The sequence below is a fragment of the Mustela nigripes genome, chromosome 13 (genome assembly GCF_022355385.1).
Source record: "Mustela nigripes isolate SB6536 chromosome 13, MUSNIG.SB6536, whole genome shotgun sequence".
NCBI classification, from domain to species: domain Eukaryota; kingdom Metazoa; phylum Chordata; class Mammalia; order Carnivora; family Mustelidae; genus Mustela; species Mustela nigripes.
Window position 1 is genome coordinate 73450184 of NC_081569.1, and position 21955 is coordinate 73472138.

At 46.5% G+C, this 21955-nt stretch overlaps 1 protein-coding gene and 1 long non-coding RNA gene across 3 annotated transcripts in view; one reads left to right on the forward strand and one right to left on the reverse strand.

Annotated features, from left to right (window-relative positions):
- LOC131999825 (uncharacterized) overlaps positions 1-21955 on the reverse strand; it is a 182179-nt gene that overhangs the window by 158893 nt on the left and 1331 nt on the right. The gene's annotated exons all lie outside the window — the stretch shown is intronic.
- LOC131999818 (dehydrogenase/reductase SDR family member 4) lies at positions 10727-21918 on the forward strand. Its single transcript, XM_059372942.1, has 8 exons — positions 10727-10918; positions 12031-12208; positions 16788-16889; positions 18906-18976; positions 19074-19125; positions 19403-19537; positions 19956-20011; positions 21416-21918. Exons 1-8 carry the CDS (start codon positions 10788-10790, stop codon positions 21528-21530), a joined length of 840 nt encoding a protein of 279 aa, XP_059228925.1. The 5' UTR covers positions 10727-10787; the 3' UTR covers positions 21531-21918.

Here is a 21955-nt window from a genome sequence, read left to right on the forward strand (position 1 = left end):
TTTTTTTTTTAGCAGTTGTTTTCTGGATGTTTCAATGACATGTCCTAGCCCCTCAGTTAGATTCTAAATTCCTAGAGTGCAAGGACTAAGTTCATGCTGTAAATCTTGAATCTCCTACAGTGTCCAGCACAGTGCTTTTCCTACAGATGCTTAATCAGTATGCTGTTGATTAATTAGAATCTGCGTTGGGGAAAAAATGTGTATCCTTGCAACAATTGCAGTATGAGGTTTATGTGAAAGTACTGTGTGAATATCACAAATCTTAAAATATTGTATACCTGGGCACTATGAGCCATCCCGCCCCACCAAGCCTCATAGGAGCCTTCCCACCCCACCCAAATGTCCAACAGAGATAGAATCCAGAGATAGCTAGGGTTCCTCACCACTGGAACTGAGCAGAGCTTCCCCCTGGAGACAGAGCCTAAAGGCTTCTTTCTCAATTTTCTAGAAACAGTACTCAGGGCAAAAGCTGAGGACAAAACTAACCCCCCCAACATCCGTCCCCCCATACCCCGCTCCCCTCCCTGCACATATTCCACTGCTGCTCTGCTCCCTCAAGTCAAAGCTTTCTCTTGCCACACCCCCACATAAACACCTGCTTTAGGGCTGAATTCTATTCTCACCAATAGTCAGGAACCAACTTATACTGCCTCCCCCAGGGTTTGCAGCTCAGCTGGGCAGGGGTCTGGTGATCCTCTCTGGACTTGGAACCTGTGAGATCTGACTGTGCATTTCAGGACGGGCCTCGCAGGGTCCCGACCCTTAGCATGGCTCTCCCACTGGTCATCCTAGAACCTAGATAGTCAACACCTTATGGGGTAATATGATACTGACTCTCACAAGCCAAACTCACATGAAATTGATCTGGTCTCAAAAATCAATGGGGTAAGGGTGCCTGGGTGGCTCAGTGGGTTAAAGCCTCTGCCTTCTGCTCAGGTCATGATCCCAGGGTCCTGAAATCAAGCCCAGCATTGGGCTCTCTGCTCAGCAGGGGGCCTGCTTCCTCCTTTCTCTCTCTCTCTCTCTCTCTCTCTGCCTACTTGTGATCTCTGTCAAATAAATAAATAAAATCTTAAAAAAAAAAAACTTCTATTTATAAAAAAAAAATCAGTGGGGTAGATTTTGGGGGGAATGTTATCTCCCAGTGATGATAAAAGGTGTCAGTTGCAATCCATACCTGCTACCTGGAATAACAATCCAGTAGCAGTGGAATGAATGCAGAATCAGCGGGGGGAGGTGGGGGGAGTTGACTGGTGCTGAAGGATCCTTCAACCAGACCTTGACCATGCTAACAAGCACCCACTTCCCAGCATGCCTTTGGGGTGACCCAAATGGCCACATCCACCAGAAAACATGCTTCTTCCCTCAGACAATACTAGAAACCCTCTAAATTCTTAACTCACAGCTGTCTTCAGCCTAAACCTCATAAGCTGAGTTCTCCTTCCTTTTTCCCTAACTATTCCATTGACTTTTCAACATAGCTTAATTCTTTACTAAATATGGACCCCATCTTGCATCATGTATGGACAAATAAGGATCTTCACCTGACACCATGATGGCAGGAGTCCCAAGGCTTTTCTGGGAAGATGGGTGTCTCGCCCTGTCTTTGCACAGCCTTCCAGATTTCATCTCCACTGTATTGGGGAGCTATTCTTTTCTCTCCATGCATGGCCTCCAGTGACTTTGACAGCCAGGTCTACCCTGGGATCTCTACTGATCTGACCGACAGAAACTCATCTGACCCCTTTGCTCGGTCTGATAGGCTGTTGGTGAGTATTGTGATAGGTCATCTTCCCTTCCTTTGAGGGTGCTGCATTTATCCCCTCAGAGGGTAAAGCAGAGCGATTCTGAACACCCCACCTGTCTCCAGCAAAGGCCTGAGCTCTGGGATGACTATCCTGCCCTGCAGTCAGGCATGCCCTCTGGCTCTGTTCCAAGGCAAAGTTGGTCTTCCTATTTCTGCCAGTTTTCAAAAAATTAACACTCAACCATCATGACCTTTATACCATATTTACCAACCTTAGCATAGGGAAATCTGGACTTTGAAAGCTATTCGGCAGGCTTGACTGCCCAAAGAAGTTCAAAGAACAGCCTAGCCAATTGTGTCAAAGTTGATGGTGTTCTCTAGACCCATGACTAATACATTTTTATTCAATATATTTTAAGTCGCTGTACTCAAAAGGCAATAAGACCTGAAAATGATATGCCATTCTGATCCTGGAGCACCCAGGAAACTTTCCAGCTCAGTGAACTATACACAAATAGAGACAGCTTAATATGCTATAGGACAGTGGCTTTCAACCTTTTTAGCTCCCCAGTAAGAAATGCAAGTTAAACAGCAACCCAATATACAGACATACGCATGCACACACACACACACACACACACACACACACACACACACACACCTCTACATAATGGAACAATTCTTTCTTAAAATAGTACTGTCTTAGGGACGCCTGCATTTGGCTCAGGTCGTGATCCCAGGGTCCTGGGATCAAGTCCCACATCCTGCTTCTCCCTCTGCCCTGCTCTGCCTGTTCTGTCTGCAGCTCTCCACACTTCTGCTCTCTCTCTGACAAATAAATAAAAATATTTAAAAAAAAAAATTTTTTTAAACTGTACTATCTTAGAGAAAGATACATGTGAAAGAGATTTATTAAGAAATATTTTCAGGGAAAAGAGTTAGAGGAGATGAGGAGGCTAGGTTGCATAAGGTACAGTAATCCAGCCCAAGTCACATAGAGGGTACTCTGGACTCGGGGGAGGCAGGGATACTGTAGGTCACACCTCAAAGGCATCTCGGTGAGAAGACAAAAAGAGTTAGAGTATGTACATCTCATCCCCAAAGGTCTTTGGGTGAGTGCTGTGGAAGGAGGGAAGGGACATTCCTAGGGCCCCTGCTCTCCCATACCTTCCAACAACATGCTGACTTTGGGGAAAGGTCAGGCACTGGATTTCCCCTGCCATGCACAGAAGTACAGGGATCCCAGGTGACATACGCAGAGCAGAGACTGCTACATTTTCTACTCTGGTTTTTCATTGCTGTCTTTTGGTTTTTATTTGCTGGCCGTGAATTTAAATATCAGCACAGCCACTTATGATCTGTTATTTAACCTGCTTCAGGCTCTTCTTCGTTCTTAAAATGAGAATAATAATTATCAACTTTGCTTGTTGGGGTGAAACTCAGATTCGACATAGATATCCCTAGCAAATAGTAGGCAATCAATGTGTAGCGATTATGGTTAAGAAATGTATCCTCAAAGTGATTCAAAAGAGTAGTACAGAAATTTTGTGTGCTCTTGACTGTATTCAAGACAGGCATGCATAAAAACCCAAGTGGTAGAGTATGGGTGCCTTTGCAGATATACAACAGGCATCTGCACAAAGATTCACCACCTCCTGCCTCCACATCTTTGTTTTTTGTTCCCTTTGACTAATGAAGTTCATTTGAGCTCCATCTTAAATGTCTCTCTTTCATAAAGCTTTTCCAGACCACCTGAACTAAAAATACCCTCTCCCTCCTTTGAATTGCCATGCCATTCTACTTGAAATTATTCTATGGCAGTTTTTCCACTTTCTTTTTTCCTCTCTGCAATAGCTATTAAAATCCTGACTTGGGAACAGATAGACAAACCAATGGAATGAAATAAAATCCATAAATAGGCTCAAATACATATGGGAATAATAAAGAAATCAAAGCATAGGGGGAAACTCCAACAGGGCTGAGATAACTGGCTAACCATTGGGGGGAAAAGTTAACATGGATCTCTATCTCACTTCTCATACAAAAACAAATATCAGATGACCCAAAGATTTAAACATACACACAAATACTGAGTAACTATGTTACTCATGAACACATGAGTGAATTTCTTTATACTCCCAGAGTAAGAAAGGCCTTTCAGAACATGACATAAAACTCAGAAGCCATAAGAGAAAAGAGAAAAAAATTTGATTCCACAAAAATTTAAAATATCTACATGACATTAAAAAGACATAAATTCAAAAGCCAAACTGAGAAAAATATTTGCAACTCATGACAATCAGACAGTTCATGTCCTTCCATAAAGAGTTTATAAGAACAGATGAGAAAACAGAGTAAACAACCCAATAAAAGTGGACAAAGGACATGAATAAGCAGTTTATGAAACAAGAAATACAAATACCTGTAAACATATGAAAAGATATTCAATCACCTTAACAAAGAAATGTAAATTTAAAAAAAAAAAAAAAAACACTTTCACCCAGGTTGGCAAAAAATAAGATGTTTGGTGAAACTACACGCCAGGAGGGCTGTGAGGAGCTGGGTGCCATCACACTGAATTGCCCTTTAGGAAGGTTCCCAGAGACCAGAGAAGGGCAAGCTTTTCTGGAGGGCAACTGACAATTTCTACCAAATGCCAAAAGTGCATAACTTTGGCTAAATGACTCAACTGTTGACGTGGGTGCAGTATGAGTTCTAGCTATGTGTACAAAGAACGCTATTGCGACATCACCTATATTTGAGGAAAGACAAAAATAATTAAAAACAATAGGGGACTGACAAATGAGAGTCCATCCAGATAATAAGAGAAGGAACAAGAACAAAGTAGGTTGGTATGGCCCTGCTAGTCAAAGATGTCCAAGAAATACCAAACAGGTTGAGCACAGCATGCACACACACACACAAACACACAAACACACAAACACACACAAATGAATGCACATAAAAAAGGAACACTGACAAGAGCCTTTGCTCTAGATAACTGTACTAGATCATTGCATCGCTGTCACTGTCCCAGTCTTGGTACTATATTACAGATGTCACCTCTGTAAGGTGTCCTCATTGGGTGAGGTTGAAGAAAGCATACACTGGGACACTAGATACTATTTTGGAGTCTATTGTTGTTTCAAAATTAAAAGGTTTGGGCTTTTTTTTTTTAAGGCATAGAATGTATGTATTGTGTGATTCTCAGGTTTTTTAAGAAGTATCAAAAGGTAAGAACAATCCCTATGTCACTACGTTCAAAATGAGTGGGTATAGCACATGCAATCAGAAGGACAAACACACCCATCCCCTTCACTCCCAAAGGTTTGCTTGGGAAAAAAGGATAATAAATGCTTAAACTACCCCCATTTCCTATACGGAGATTAAAAGGAGTGCAGTTTTGCTCAAGAATTTGATCTGGCCCAACAAAGGAGAAAGCCCTCAAAAGTAGACTGCTCTGTCCTTTGGCAAGGCTCGTGACGGGTCTTATTCACTTCTTCCCACAGGCCTCTTACACTGTTCTAAAAGCAAGGTAAATGAACTGAAACTGCTTTGCATAATAATGTCAAATGTCATCTCCAGAGAGGACAGGCTGGCACTGCCAGGGACACAGTTCTGTTTCTTAATGTAGCCTTGAGTGGCATTGTCCCTAAGAATGGCGGTTGGTTCTTGGAAGAGTTTGTGTGTGTGTGTGTGTGTGTGTGTGTGTGTGTGTGTGTGTGTCTATGTGTGTGTTCAGTTCCTCATAGGAAAATGGAATACCTCAGTAGAGGCAAGGAGACATTTTTTCGTCTCATCCTACCAGTGAGATCTCACGGGAAACACAATGAGTTCCAGAACAGAACTTGAACTATCATTCTGGCCAGAACCAGCCAAAGCCCACCTTGCAATTTTCTACCAATGCCCCCTACCCAATAAGTCAAACTGGCAGGAATTAATAGCTTCAGGAGACTCCTGCTTCAGAGTACTCTGATGTTCTGATTCCAGGACAAGGACAGATCCTCTGGGAGAAAAACCCTTGTTGTTGCACTGGAAAGATTCTAAAGACAATATTAACTGTATTTCAAGGCTATACACCTTTAACCCACTGACCTGGGCCCTCTAGTTGATAACTTGACTTCTTTGAGGTGTCAACACAATACTGACTCTGGGGAAATAAGAAACCAGATATTCTAAGAAGATCAAGCTTGACCACACTAGAAACTAGCCTCCACTGATGCTAGCAAGTCTGTCCAAGATCATATCAAGAATAGTTAACTGCTGTTAATTATTCAGGGACTGCTTCCCCTGAGTGTGGACCCTCACCTGCTTCCCCTTTAAAAACCCCCTGCTTGGTCCAGGACTTTGAAGATGGTCCACCATCTTCCCAGGTTACCCACTTCATAAAGAAAGGAACCTTTCTTTCCCAACCCACACTTGTCTCTAAGAAACAATTGGCTTTCGAATGTCAAGCAGCCAACCTTGGGTTTTGGTAACAAAAGAGGCTGCCAGCAAGTCCTCAACAAAGCAAATGCCTGGTTGGAGTCAAGAATCAGAAGGGTTGGGGGAGGGGGATAACACCTGCAAAAGGAGAGGGAGGAAGCAGGACTAAGCAGGAGGAACTGTTGGACCTGAGGCAGATCCAACAAAAAGGCCAGCCCAACAGGAAGCTCTAAAGCAAAGATGGCGTGTTAGAGGAGCTGCGTGTTGGGCAGAAAAGGGAAGGTCCTTGTTCCGCTATTGTGCTCAGTCAATGGCTGCTGTCAGCCTGAGAAGGAGTTAACTGTCCGCTGAAGGCTGGCAGCTAATCAGGCTCCCAGCAGCCAGCTCGAGTCCTTTCTAGAAGGAGAATCTGAGCTGTTTTCTGCATCTCCACGTCTGCATCTCACAAGGACTTTACTTTTAATTAGTTGCCTATGTTAAAAAATCAAAGAGTTCATATTAAAATCCAGATTTCTACCTTCTGTTTAAAAAATCCTAAGATCTGGGAGCCTGGGTGGCTCAGATGGTTAAGTGTCTGCCTTGGGCTCAGGTCATGATCCAGGGGTCCTGGTATCAAGTCCCGTATCAGGTCCCTGCTCAGTGGGGAGCCTGCTTCTCCCTCTGCCTCTCTCTCTCTCTCTCTCTCTCTCATGAATAAATAAATAAATAAAAGCTTTTAAAAAAAATCCTAAGATCTGGCATCACGGGGCTGGTATCTTCGATGGAAAACACGAGCAAAAGTGAATACACATCAAGCATGCAGGCTGGATCAGCAGGACCCAGCAATCTCCACAAACTCCCAGCCACCAAGGCCACGCTGTGTTGACATTCTTAATGAGCTTCGGACATCAACCAAGTAAAGCATTCTATGTACTATGCAAAAGAGGGTAGGACGACAGGTAAATTCACTTTAGAAAAATAAATCCATCAGAACTGGTCATACCTTTTCTGAGGTAATTTGATCATAGTCATCAACTGGAAACATTTGACCCAGGGTACAAATGTATTTGCACCAAACACAAAAAATACATACTTCCAAGCTTGTACACTGTAGCATTGTCTGAAATAGCAAAATGAAGCAAAAAGGAAGTGAGTTAAATGTTCATCAGTAGGAGAAAGGCTAAATAAATTATGGAATATCCACACAATAGAATACTGTACAGCTATTTTGAAAAGGGAGAGAGAGAATAAAGTAGATCTATTATGTACTATTCAGAACATTCTCTAAGAATGTATTTTAAGAAATGAAAGAAATAAAGGAAAAGAAGAGAGAAAGAAAAGAAGCAAGCAGTTTGAAGGACAGTATGCATAGTGTTCTTCCATTCATAGGAAACATTTTTAAGGGGAAAATGCATGTAAAGCCTAGGAAACTTCTAGAAGGATACACCAGACCAGAAGCTATATGGGGAGCAGGTAGAAGCAACATAGGAAAGAGTTACTTTTTTACTTTTCACTTTAAAACCTTCCATCTCTTTTTAAAATCATGAACATGTGTTATTTGTATAATTTAAAGACCAGCTATTTAATGATTAAAACAACAATGCTGAAAGTAAAATTCCAATCGAAAGAAAATTAATTTCCATGAAAACTCTCATTCCCCAACAACGTCAGGAAAACGAAGCATAGCTATTCAACGTACACAGCAGGTCAGATTGTCATGACTCGCTATGATTTCACATTGTGGGGATAAAAATGCCTCACCAGGTTAGAAATATGCAATAAAACTTATAAAAAGCACCAAACACTTGCCACACTTAATAAGTGGGCATTCAGTAAAGTCACTGTTATTCCCCAGCCCTCCCCTGCTGCCTAGTCCTGACCTGTGTCAATGACCAGTCTAGGATGATTATTGCAAAATGCAAGATTTGTATTCCACCCCAGGTGAACAGTCACCCCTCAAGGAAGATGGGAGCGTCTCCCCAACAACAAAGGCATTTCCTCAGCTCTGCAAATGGTACTATCTCCCTACATACAAGAGCAATCCCATTGCCTATTAATGTTTCCCATTCCCAAAAGACTCCAACATACCCCTGTATTTCCCTCAAAGATTTCCTACTCCCCACCTCCACTCCCAGTCTCCAACAAACCAACTTGATGAAGAGTAGTAGCTCAAGACTCGCACACCTCTTGCCTTCCCTCTTCCCTTTCCTGTCCACAGATCTCCTCCCTGATGTTCCCTGTGCTCTCCCCAAAGAAATGGCACTGGAGACCCAATATCAACCCTACCCAGACCCTACCCATCACAAGGCCATGTGATGTTCACTAAGCTCCCAAGCCAGAATTTTCTTTTTTGAGAACCCTCTGCTCTTTGAGGTGTAGGTTCCCTCTCCCTCCCCCAACTTCAGCTGCTGGATCTGGCTGCCCACCTCTGGGCAGGAGACAAAGAGGATAATCAGATCTGCCCTGGAGGCCTGTCTCTGTGAACCCAGAGCCCTGAGAACCCGAGCTCCCATCCTCCTCCATACTCTCCCCACAGGTCCACAGGTGCAGAGCACTGGGAAGGGTTTCCACAGTGCATTAGCTCTGAAGAGGGGAGGAGGAAGAGGAGTGTCATGCTATCCAGCCTCTGTTGTCAATAATTCACGAGGTTCAGACGGAGGGGCACCAGTCAGAGTCAGTTTTCCCCAGACATGGGGAAAATTAGACTCAAGCTCTCTTATCTCATCAGGATGTGCTAAGTACCAAAGCTGAGTACCACAGCTGCAGCTCCTCGGCTGACGAATATACTATAAATCCAGTGCTTGCCTGATGGATCACTTGCTACCCAGACTTCCCCTTTCGAACACTGAAATCCCTTTTTAGCTGCTCTGCAGAACTACACATATACTAAATGAATCTCTAGCAAGTATGAATTCTATTAAACAGCAATTCCCAGAACTGAATTGCACAGACCAGGATTCTCTCTCTTCTAACTGTAAGGACTGACAGAGTTAGTTGCCAGACTGGTGATTTCACCAACTAACAACACTTTTCTCAACCTACCCATCTGCTTTCATCATCTTTTCTTAACAAAAAGACTAACACCAAGAAAAGAAAAGGAAAAGAAAAAGGAGCAAAAGCATATCCCTGAATAAGGAACTGTCAAGTTAAATAAGCTTAGTTTTATGAAACTCACTATATTGTCTTTCTCTGTCTCAGTTTGTCTAGAACGAGTGCAAACTTTGCCAGAGATCAGCACCACTTCTCAGTCTAGCATTGGGAGGCCACTGGGTTAAACCAATTCAGTCGCTGACACTTAGGTCTCTTGGGGGCCTTTCCACGGTATCCCATAAGCCATCCAGATTTATTAATTCTCCCAGAAACCCAGAAGGGAGATCATTTGGACCTGCTTGGCGGAAGTGTAGAGTGAAGTCTTGAACACAGAATTCATAGCTTGAGAGGACTTTATTCATCATCTCCCCCAGAGTCCTGTTTACAGATGAAAAGCCTGGCCTGTAGCAACAATAACAGTAATTCTTTGATGGCAATAATTACTATGTGTTTAGTAATGTCCAGTTTTTAAAGTGCTTTTACATTCAATAAATATATTTTTTTAAGATTTTATTTATTTATTTGACAGAGAGAGATCACAAGTAGACGGAGAGGCAGGCAGAGAGAGAGACAGAGAGAGGGAAGCAGGCTTCCTGCCGAGCAGAGAGCCCGATGTGGGACTCGATCCCAGGACCCTGAGATCATGACCTGAGCCGAAGGCAGCGGCTTAACCCACTGAGCCACCCAGGCGCCCTTCAATAAATATTTATTGAGCCGGGATGGAGGCTAAGACCCGAGTGATTAGGGAGAATTGAGTACCACCACTGGCTGGGAGACCCTCTCACCTTTCCTACCACTTACGACAATGGGGCAGGCCCTTGAGGCGGAGGTACCAGAAGTCTAGTCCAGTCAGGATCTTTTTCCCTGCACACTGGTTACCATAGCGATAGGCATCTGCCCTCCAGAGCTGTGAGGATGGAGGAGATGGTGTGTGAAGGGCAGTGCCAGACCTAGCCCAGCCGCTTCACCTCATCACATCGCTCTCTCTCCCAGGCTCCTCCACCCTCACCTGGTGACTCCGTGTGGACCACAGGCAATCTCAAAACACTGACCCTCTTGTGAGCTATCTCACGTATGCAGACCCAGACTTTCCTGGAGATGGAGGTCCATCTTGAAGTTCTGGGAAGGTAAAGCAACCAACTCAAAGCTCCCCTACCCTCGAAAAATATCAGGGTCAAGCGGCAGGACATTGCCGAGGGCGGGGAAGACTGTGGGTTCCCGCAAAGGAGCAGGCCCTAGAAGAAACCTGGGGCGACCGCACAGTCCCATGACCGTCAGGGCGAAGCCGAGGACAGCGGGGCACGACAGCCGTGCGCCGGCAGGGGGCGCCCCACGGCCACCGCCCGCTCCCGGTACGAGGGGCGGGCGCCTGGCCAGGCTAGCCAGCAGTCCAGCGCCAGGGCTGGCGGGGAGCCGGGCGGAGGTGGGGCCGCAGGGCGGGGGACGGAGCCGGAGGGGGGCGGAGCCGAGTGAGGAGGAGGCAAGATCCTCGTTCTTTGGCTTACTGGGGTCATTACCTCCCCTGGGTGTGCGGCGAAGCGGCGCCATGCGGAAGGCGGGATTGTTGCTCTCACTCAGCGACGGGGCGTGGAGGTCTGTGCGGATGGCCAGCTCCGGGATGGCGCGCCGGGACCCGCTCGCCAATAAGGTAGCTCTAGTCACGGCGTCCACCGACGGGTGAGTGCCGGGTCCAGAGTCTCTTAGGCCCCCACTATCCGAAAATAGGTACTAACCCCTTGACCTTTGCTTCCCTGTGGGAGTCCTCAGTGGACATCACTGCTAGAAAAAGTCTGACCCCCGAAGAAGGGAACCACGTGGTCGGCCTGCAGCGCCTCCGAATCCTCTTGCGTCGGCCCCACTTCTGCCAGTCTCCTGTCACTGCTGCCCCTGGCTCAGCTGCGCCACTTCAGTCACCCGGGGCCCTGGGCTGCCCCCGTCAAGTGGCCCCACCTAGAGTCTGGGAAGACCAAACACCAGAATTCCAAAACACTCCAGATTTCAAAAAATCCTATCCCACGGCCTCCCTCGACCCTGCACATGTTCCAGACACCCCATTTGGCGCCCCTTTCCTGGACGGGACACAAGACCCGTGTGTCCAGGTTTTTGTTTAGCTCAGTACATTTTGCCCTTGCCCTGTTTCTCACCCACCTCTCTTGTCTAGCCGTTTCTCGACCCTGCAGGACTTTGCTAAATGCCTGCATTACACAAATCTGAAGTAAAAATGTATGCGAAATGCTAATGGCTAATAACTGCAAAGTGTAGAACCCTTACTCCCAGGGGAGTAGTGTAAAAAATGGGCATTTTTTACTAGAGACCCATCCTTTCGCATACACCCCCACATGTAATTAACAGAATTTTGAGATGTAGACTAGTAAGGGAGGTATCTGGGGACAGGGGCTCTTTCCGGTGAGACCTTCCAATCATGCAAGTGGCTGTTGCTACACCCCTAGCTCCTTTCTCTCCCCTCAGTCCCTGCAGGGTGTGTGGGGCTTGTCACTGCAGCGATCCCTGTGGAAGGTAATGTCGGTTCTCATCCCTGTGGAAGGTAATGTCAGTTCCTGAGAACCTAGCGGGGGGCGGGGGCAAACCTTAGGAAAAGTAAGTAAATGAGTGCTAAAAACAGGCTAAGCATGTCCATCTGTATGGTAACGGCTCTTTTACACATAATGCAGACAGGAGGCCCTGCAGAGGGAGAGCTGGAATTCAGACTTGAGCATTCTGACTGCGGAGCTCATCTCTCAACCACTTCCCCCTGTACTGGCCCTGATAGACATCTCTCTCTGCCTCAGGATTGGCTTCGCCATCGCGCGGCGCCTGGCCCAGGATGGGGCCCATGTGGTCGTCAGCAGCCGGAAGCAGCAGAACGTGGACCGGGCAGTAGCCACGCTGCAGGGGGAAGGGTTGAGCGTGACGGGCACCGTGTGCCACGTGGGGAAGGCCGAGGACAGGGAGCGGCTGGTGGCCACGGTGAGCAACAAGGGTATGGGCACAGAGCCAGGTGGTGGTGGAAGGGAGCCTGCCTGAGCCTCCTTTCCTGCTTTCCTAACAACAGTGATGTGATGCAAGCCGGCACTATGAACTGAAACGTAAATGGTCGTTCTGCGTACCAATCCACCCACACATTTTTACTGTGTGCCTTTACTATGATGTCTCTCAGAATCATCCCATCCCAGTCAGAGAATAAAAAACCACTCTAATGCTTCAACCCTGCATCACCAACCCTTAGGTTACCCAGGAAAACAGCTGGCCCTGGTTCTCCAGTAGTTTCCAATCTAATTGGGCAGATGAGAGAGGTAAATGTGATTGCAAAACAGATGTCTCCACCCACAGACTAATAATCAGTGTCCTGTTCTATAGCTTGTTGAGTCAAGTCTCTGGGAACCTCTTCGGTGAGGCAACCCACCATGTTTCAGCCACTTACGTTTGCTATTCTCTTTGTCCAGAGCCTTCACGGGTTGTCTCTAAACCTGACAACAACCCAAGCAAGGCAAGGACTATTCTCCCGGTTTTCAAACATTCAGAACATTCCACTCTGAAAGCTGGAACAACGTCCCGAGGCCCCACAGCCAGTCAGAAAGAGCTGGAAATCCAGACCTGCCAAGCTGACTGCAGACCACCAGGCATTTCTCCATTAGCATCAGGGCAGGTCTTTCATGCCCACTTGGACGTTAGTTTCAAAGAAAGTGTCAAAGGCAGTGTCAGAGCTGGAACTTGGCACCAGCTTTCCAGCGACACAAGAAAATATGAGTATCTGGCAAAGGAGGCCGTTCTCCCCTCAGGCTCAGGACATACACTTTATTACCTGGAGTAAAAAGGAGACTCTACCCTAGATGGAAAGTAGAGCAGACTGGAAGGCTGGCAGAAATAATTCGGTAATCGTAGAAGAGGGGTTCCTTAAACAGTGGTAAATGGTGGTATGATAGGATAAAGTCATTCCATTTGGGGGGAACCATTTAGCAGTGCACTGGAGAGAGCCAAATGTGTGTCCAAGAAAGTAACTTTGGGGCACCTGGGTGGCTCAGTCAGTAAAGGCCCTGACTCCTGACTTCAGCGCAGGTCATGATTGTGGGGTCCTGAGGTGGAGGGCTCCAAGCTTAGCATGGAGCCTGCTTAAAATTCTCTCTCTCTCCCTTTGCCCCTTGCCACCTCCTTTAAAATAAATACAATTTTTTTTTTTTTTTTTTTTAAGGAAAGAAAGTCACCTTGTTTGGCATAGGCTGCTGGATAGAACCTGAGTTTGGGACATTGATTCTGAGGGTGAAGAGAGCCTCTGGGATCCTGGGCCAACTGGTGACTAGCCATATGAAATGTGCCTAGCAACTTAATTTTAAAATCCTGCCAGGGAAACAACCTCTAACCCCTACCAGGTCCACTTACCCTGTCCTACAGCCCTGGCCCAGATGTGGGGCTTGAGCTAGACCTCCCAGAGGGGGTGAGACTGGACAGATGGAAGAGTGACAGGGTTCCAGATGACCCTGCAAAATGAGCAGGGAGCCAGGGAGGGCCTGAAAGGGAGAGCAGAACATGGGCTCAGGAGTGCCGGTGGAAAATGGCCTGGTGGGAAGGATAAGGGACAGGGGCTCCATAGCCTCCCAAAGAAGGTTAGATGTTCTTGGAGGAAATAAGCCACATGAGGTTTTGAGCAAGATGAATATGGATATATTTGAAAAAGATAATCTTGCACCAGTAAGAGGATATATAAGAGTAGAAAAGACTCTGAGCCAAGGATGTTAACAAGGAAGCTGAATGCTCTAGACTATTCAGGTCTAGAGCAGCAGCAGTGGTACCAGAATGGATATGCCCAAGAGACGTTTAGTGGGAACCAAGCAAGATTTTTTTCTTCCTAACATAAGAAATGGGAAACAGTGGGTTAAAGCCTCTACCTTCGGCTCAGGTCATGATCCCAGGGTCCTGGGATCGAGCCCCGCATTGGGCTCTCTGCTCAGCAGCGAGCCTACTTCCACGTCTCTCTCTCTGCCTGCCTCTCAGCCTACTTGTGATCTCTGTCAATAAAATCTTTAAAAAAAAAAAAAAAAAAAAGATGGGAAACAGGAGGGTTGAGTCGAAAAACACCTTTAGGGGCTCCTGAGTGGCTCGGTCCATTAAGGGTCTGCCTTCAGCTCACGTCATGATCCCAGGGCACCCCAATAAGTTAATTTTTAAAATGGTTACTATCCAGTGGCTTCCAATCTGCGCCACAAAGCTTCTCAAAGGCATGGGGGAGCAGAATCCAGATCACTCGCTTCTCCACTTGACTGTATTTTTTCTAAAAAATATACCTACCCAAAAACAGAGCACCCAACTCCTAAACACTTTAGGGTAGCGATCACACAATATAGGGCAGGCTTACGAGACACCTGGGTAGTCATAGTGCCTTTCTCATGAATCTTCTGTGGTTCTCTGTTCAGTCAAAACCTAGACTTCTCGGGTGCCTGGGTGGCTCAATGGGTTAAAGCCTCTGCCTTCGGCTCAGGTCATGATCCTAGGATCCTGGGATCAAACCCCACATCAGGCTCTCTGCTCAGCAGAGAGCATGCTTCCCTACTTCTCTCTGCCTGCCTCTCTGCCTACTTGTGATCTCTGTCTGTCAAATAAATAAATAAATAATCGTAAAAAAAAACCCAAAAACAAAAACCCTAGACTTCTCCCCTCTCTGAGATGTAGGCTCCCTGCCCCCAACCACACAACCACAGAGCAGAGCACCCATCCCTTTCTAGCTTCCTGTGCACTTCACTCGTTGCAAGTCCATAGGTGAGATTTACACAGAGCCAAGGCAGGTGACTGGGGCTTGGTGCTGGGACGCCAAAACTTAGCACCAGACAGTATCCATACTGGTTTGAAAACCTTACGTGATTTTCAGTTTTGTTCAATTTATATGTTGACAGCCCAAGCCATTCCTTCAGCAGCGTGGAAGCAACGGAGCTTAGCACCTAGTTAGCAAGAATAATTAGTTAAAACAGGAACTAGCAGATGGTACACATAGTTAATAACACCATGAAGCACAAAGGTGCTTAAGGGCCCGTAGTGCTGCTTGCCCAAGGCATCCAAATTGCCTGTTCCGGGCCAATGTGTAGCCTCCTCTCAGAGCCCTGTTTTGTGGGCAGATTCTGTTCACCCACTCATTACTCTGGCATGTGCCTTCACCACCTACTTTCAATTTATTAGCGAGGTGAGATGTTGCCTTTCTTGGCCTCCCCAGTTTAAATATTGGTTTCCACCTTGAATCTTCCATGCCTCCCAGCCAAAAAAAAAAGGGGGGGGGGAGATGACATCATAACTGAGTGGGAAACTGCTTTAAGCCCAGGCTGGTGTCTTCCTCACCGTGGCTCCTGCATAGCCAGTTTCCTAGTGATTCCAACTCACTTTCAAAGGACTCTTTAAGAATTAGCTCTGCAGGGGCACCTGGGTGGCTCAGTGCGTTAAGCCTCTGCCTTCTGCTCAGGTCATGATCTCAGGGTTCTGGGATTGAGCCCCGAATCGGGCTCTCTGCTCAGCCCGGAGCCTGCTTCCTCCTCTCTCTCTCTCTGCCTGCCTGTCTGCCTATTTGTGATCTTTATCTGTCAAATAAATAAAATCTTAAAAAAAAAAAAAAAAAGAATTAGCTCTGCAGCAGAAGGGAAACCAACCTCTGACCTCAGATCTGCCACCATTAACTGACTAGCTTTGTGCCCTCTACAGATTATGTGGACTCCCCCAAAGACCCAGTGAGAAGGCCTCCTCCTGTTCCTTAACCAGCCCTTATATGTCATTACTGAGAAATTCACTTCCCTGGACCTCAGCTTCATCCCCTGTGGCATGAGGACAGTGGGCTGGGTGATCTAAAGACCTCTCCCAGTGGCAACATTCTGTTGGTCTATCTCAAACAGTTTCTCGGGGTGCCTGGGAGGCTCAGTTAAGCATCTGCCTTCAGCTCAGGTCATGGTCTTGGGGTCCTGGGATCAAGCCCCGTGGTGGGCTCCCTTCTCAGCAGGGAGTCTGCTCCCTTTCCTTCTGCCCTACCCCCCCATTCATTCTCAGGCTCTCATGTGCTCTCTCTCTCTCCCTCCCTCCCTCAAATAAATAAAATCTTTATACCAAAAAATATAAATATAAATTAATAAATAAAATAAAACAGTTTCTCTATTCAGGTAGGTATGGACATATTGAGTTTGAGATCATGGTAACTCAGTAAAGGAGAACCGGGCAGTAAGCACTTGGACAAATGGGGCTGGGACTTGGTGGGAAAAGTGTAAGGGTCTGGAAATGAATTTTGAGGTGGGACCTGAAGCTGTGAAAACAAAGGAGCTCCCCCAAAAGGGAAAATATAAAGAGTAAAAAGTCAGCAACAACTCTAGAAGTGGGGAGCAGGAAGAAAAGCCTACAAAAGAAACTAGACCTGAAATGTTTAGCAGCAGAACTTAGGGTAGCTGGGGAGAGAGACGTTTCAGGAAAAAGAGGTATCATTTTGACATCATTTTGTCCTAAGAAGGAATTCTTTATCCACATTGATAAGTGCACCTCCCTTACTGACCTGCAGTTCTAATTCAGACCTTACTCCTCTCTCTAGGCCGTGAGTCTTCACGGGGGCATTGACATCCTGGTCTCCAATGCCGCCATTAACCCTTTCTTTGGAAACCTAATGGATGTCACCGAGGAGGTGTGGGACAAGGTGAGAGGGGATTAAAGGAGCAGGGGATAGGCCTCAAGAAACAGCCAGAACAAACTTAGGCTGCTTTTAGAATGCATTTGTCAAGTGCCTGGTAAATGTGAGGAATCCTTGCGATCAGCACGCACCTGGAGTGCACCTGGTAAAGGGCAGGTGGGGGATGGCTTCCTCTCTCCTTGCCCCCCTTTCATTTCTGCTTCTCCCGAGTTTGGCTCTTCCATTTGTTCCTGGCTAACCTTCTTCTGCTTCACTCCCCAGCTCTCTCCCCCCACATGCTCATCCAGACTCTTCTTCCAGCTCTATTTCCAATAGAGACATGCCAGCTATCTGCCTAATAGCTAATACACTTAAGCTTACATAACCCCCGGCCCCTTTTCAGAGGCCAAAAAAGAATGATTTTGCATTAGCTGGAAAACTTTAATAGCTGCTAGTTAAGCAAAATGACCTAAGTTACTGCTTTATAACTTAAAACCTTTGAAAAAGACCCATGCACTTTTCTTCTTAACTGCAGTGTCAAGGAAATAAGAGATCCCAATGTCTAAATTCAAGTGTGGAATATTGGGTTTTATGTGAACGTGCGTAATTACATTTATGATATATTTCACACACCTACAGATTTTAATTATGAAGCCTTAATTAAAATATTTGTCTTTGTTTATTAAGGTTAATATTCCCACATGATTTGGAAATGCTAAATTTTTTATGATCTCCCCTAGTTTGGCTTTTCACTCTGATGTCATCAATAACTTCTCACCACTGAAGTTTAAGGATACTAAAATATTATAGTTTGTTTATCAGTGTTTCACAGACATCAAGACCAAAGTGCCAAATGTGCTTTAGTGAGTCAGTTCCTGATTGATATTCTTTAAAGTAGAGAAACATCTTTCATGAGCTGTCTGAATAAAGACCACATGAAAATCAGTTTTAAACCAAGTGATTTTTCTTTTTAATTTGCATTTTTTAAAATGTCACAGTACATCAAATATAAATTCAATGACTGATCCTCGATTAAACTCTGGATTTTTAAAATAAGGACATGTGGGGAGACAATTGGGGAAATTTTGTTAGGGACAGCCTATTACGTAAAATCATTATTACCAATGTTAGATTTCGTGGTGTGATAATGGATGGTGGTATGTAAGAATGTCCTTATACTTTAGGAAAAATGCTAAAGTTTTACTGATAGAACACTGGGATGACTGCAACTTATCTTCAGTAGTTCAGGAAAAAACTGTGCAGATACATGGATAGGACACATGGGGCAACATGCAAACAATTGGTGAATCCAGGTAAACGATATCTGGATATTCATCATACTTCTATTTCAACTTTTCTGTAAGATGAAAATTTTCAAAATAATAAATCGGCATGGAGAGCTTGGTAGGGGCATATCCCAGCATGCCTAGAACAATGTAAATGAGAGTTATGCCTTTGTTTTAAATGATGGATGTGGGGTTTTGACAGGAGCCTGTGTCCCAGCGGCCCCAGAAGTGCCCCCTCATGATCCTACTTTCCAATAATGGCCAGCCAGACAGCCCATCCAGGAGGGCCAAAAACATCTGACTCCTTAAACTCAGAAGCCAGAGAAATGTTGGAATGACTCCGAGTGCCTGAGGTCAGGCCACGTTTTCCCTGGGCAGCAGGGCCACTCTGGAGTGGAACCAGTAGGCCAGCCCACTTCCAACTTCTCCCTAGTTGGGAGAAACACAGAAAATCCAGCTCAGATCCAAAGAGGACCTGCTAATATAGGCCAAATCATGTGCAGCTGGTTAGGTAACAAGAGGGACCAGGTTCCTTTCTTTCTCGCGCAAACCTAATGGGTCATTCTCTAGCTGAATATGCCAGTGACAGGGGCTTCTCCCTGGGCTTCAGCTTCTGCTTTTGCCATGTCCAGGTAAACCATCCCTGAGGTCTGCACCGGGGCCCCCGAAACATCCCAGGAACCCCGCCATGAGTCCTCATTGCCCTGCCTTCTCCAGCTCTTCCCTCATGCTCTTTCTCCTTCTCTTTTGGTTTCAGATTCTGGACATTAACGTGAAGGCCACAGCCCTCATGACAAAGGCCGTGGTGCCAGAGATGGAGAAGCGAGGGTACAGACAGTGAGAGGGAGCCTGGGTGCAGTGGACCTCATGTGGGCTGAGGGCCAGAGTTCCCACTGAGAAGAGGGTCACTCTCTTTTTTTTCCAGAGGCGGCTCAGTGGTGATTGTGGCCTCCATAGGAGCCTACTTTCCGTTTCCTGTAAGATCCCCCTTCTTTGCCACTTCCACCACCCCTCCCCCGAATCGTGCATTTTTTCCACTCCCCTGGTCACCCTAACAAGTGTATGCCCCCTTTTGGAATCACACCACCAAGCCCCTTCCCACAAAATAGATGCATTGCCTCCAAAACCCCTAGCCTAGGGGTGGTTCACCCACAAGACAGTTTTCTGGCTCCCTTAGAGATGCCCTATTATCTACTGCCCTATCCAAAAATGAACTGGAAACAAAGACACTAACCCACTGTCTCCCTTCCCCAGGGCCTGGGACCCTACAATGTTAGTAAAACTGCCTTGCTGGGCCTCACCAAGAACCTGGCCAGAGAGCTGGACCAAAGGAACATTAGGGTGAACTGCCTGGCACCGGGACTCATTAAGACTACCTTCAGCCAAGTGGTGAGGACCGCAAGGACCCCAAAGGGGCATCTTCCTAGACAGCAAAGCCCAGTATCTTCTGCCCCACCCCACCCCAGGCTTTTCAACATTCCCCCTCCATACCATACATCCTCCTGTCTGGATCAGACCCCACAGGCACCTTTCTTGAGGTGTGTGGTAGAGACCAGAATTCAGACTCTGCTCACACTGTTCCATATCTCCTTAAGTGGATGAGAACTGGGGAGAGCCAGCAACAACCTCACTAGCACCTGCAAAGAAGACAGTGGTAGGGTGCGACTGGGAACTGAGGAGGGCTAGGAAATGGAAGGAGCCTCCCTCCAGCCTTCCTCTCATTTGCCATGAGGGCAGCACTTCCTCCCCTCTCTGACCCTCTGTCTCCTCTTCTGCCACATAAAAAGATGTCCCTTTTTTCCTGCAGTTGTGGAAGGACAAGGAAAGGGAGGAGAGCATAAAAGAAATCATGCAGATAAGAAGGTAAGGCTGTCACAGGGGAGGGTTGGGAAGGACAAGGATGAAAGGTCCAGTCCCTCACCCAGCCCACAGCTCACTGTCTTTTGGTCCCACAGACAATACAAGCATGCGCTCTCCTGCCACAAACACATACATTGCAATCCTTGTGTGCTGCGTTGCTACAGTGGCACATGAGAGGAGTTCACGTCCATTGCAAAAACCAAACAGAGGCTCCGGCTTTCAGCAGAGCACTGCTCCAGGGGAATCCCTGACTCCTCTCTCCACCTGGCTGTGGCCTCCACCTTCAGCCATCTGTAGCACCCAGGGACGAAGACCAAAACCATGCATTTTTTTTTTTTTTTTTTTTTTTTTTTAGTTCCCCTTGAGTAAAATGCCATGTTTCCAAAGCTCAGATGGACTAAGGCCCGAAACTCCCCTTGCAAAGAAAACTCACCTCTTCCCTCTTCCCCACAGGGCTAGCCAGACTGCTCAGGCCCCTTTGGCTCCTTTTCCTCTAACCTCCCTGCCTCTCTCCAGCTTTTGTCTTGTCCATCTTGTCCCCTCAAGGACACATTCCAGCAATGCCTACTCTTTACTGGTCCGGACATCCCAGAAGCCCTCAGGTGCCCCGCAAGCTGCTCTCATGCCAGGCATGAGCTGCACACCTAGTTCACAACTCATTAACAAGTTGGGGTACTGTCATTTTGGAGCCCCGGTGAATGTCTGTGCCCATGCTTCTTGGTCTTGGGTGTGCACTAGTCCAGTGTAGGACCTGGGCATCTTTTGGGGGGCGGCGGGGGGCAGGAATTTAAGCCTCCTAGATGATGACAGTGTGCAGCTAGGATGGAGAACCACACACTGATCCAGGCCTTCTAGGTTTGAGGTCCCCACTCCAACCACCTCAGAGCATTCTGTGGCAGTTAAGGTTACAGCGTTCCCGAACTACACAATTATAGATACAAATCCCGAGAATTAGCACATTCTCCCAAAATGAACCTAACTTTAAGGGCCAAAAAGAGATTCCTGAAAAAGCTGTCTGTGAGTTGAAGCTACACAAATGCAGACTGAAAGCAAACTGTTTACTGTTTCACAGACTCCCTGACAATTGAACAGTATACACACAGGCGAAACAAAGTTGCTGCTCACCAGTGTATCTGTATGACTTGGGATTCTGCTGTCCTGAGTTGTCTGAAAAACAAAAATGTCTCCATACTGTTTGAATATAATGTGTGGTGGGTTTCGCAGGATGCAGTATTTACTATAACAGCTTATCTTCACGCTAACTCTATTTGACCGACAGGATGCTTGTCCACTGGTCCTGGATAAATCACCTGATACTTTTTGATTAAGCAAATTCATTCCCTCTGGGCCAGTTCAGGAGCTGACTGTTGGATTTTTACTCCCTTCCTTGTTGCCCCTCTTCCCCAGGATAGGCAAGCCGGATGAATGTGCAGGCATCGTGTCTTTCCTGTGCTCTGAAGACGCCAGCTACATCACTGGGGAGACAGTGGTAGTGGGTGGAGGGGCCCCATCCCACCTCTGAGGACTTGAAGAGGCCTCACTGGGGCAGAGATTGGGCTACAGCTCCTGCACTCATCGACTAGCCTTTCCCACCTCTGCCCAATATACTGCTCACCTTACACCCCACCCCACCCCCCAAATCAGTTCCACCCTGTGAAAAGATCCAGCCTTCCCTGTGGTCAAGGTATGGTCTTGGGATTTGCTCTGTTGCTGAAGCCTTGAGAAGAGACTTCCCCTGAGAGCAGAGGGCAGGCCTGCTGAGAAAGCTGAGTCTATGTTTCCAAAAAACAGTACTTTTTTTCTCCTAGACTTGGAATTTGAGGGAGACGGGTTTGAAGGAAGCTGGGTGGGAAATCAACAACTTGCAAAGAAAGATGCAAATAAAATGCAGATGATCATGTTGCTTTGAATCGGTGTATTCATTTTTCATTGTGGGGTACATAGGTG

Excerpts from the sequence above, each read along its gene's own strand:
- LOC131999818 (XM_059372942.1), top strand. The coding sequence starts at position 10,788 with ATGCGGAAGGCGGGATTGTTGCTCTCACTCAGCGACGGGGCGTGGAGG. Across the intron at positions 10,919-12,030 it reads GTCACGGCGTCCACCGACGG|GATTGGCTTCGCCATCGCGC; the intron begins GTGAGTGCCGGG and ends TCTCTGCCTCAG. Across the intron at positions 16,890-18,905 it reads CCGAGGAGGTGTGGGACAAG|ATTCTGGACATTAACGTGAA; the intron begins GTGAGAGGGGAT and ends TTTTGGTTTCAG.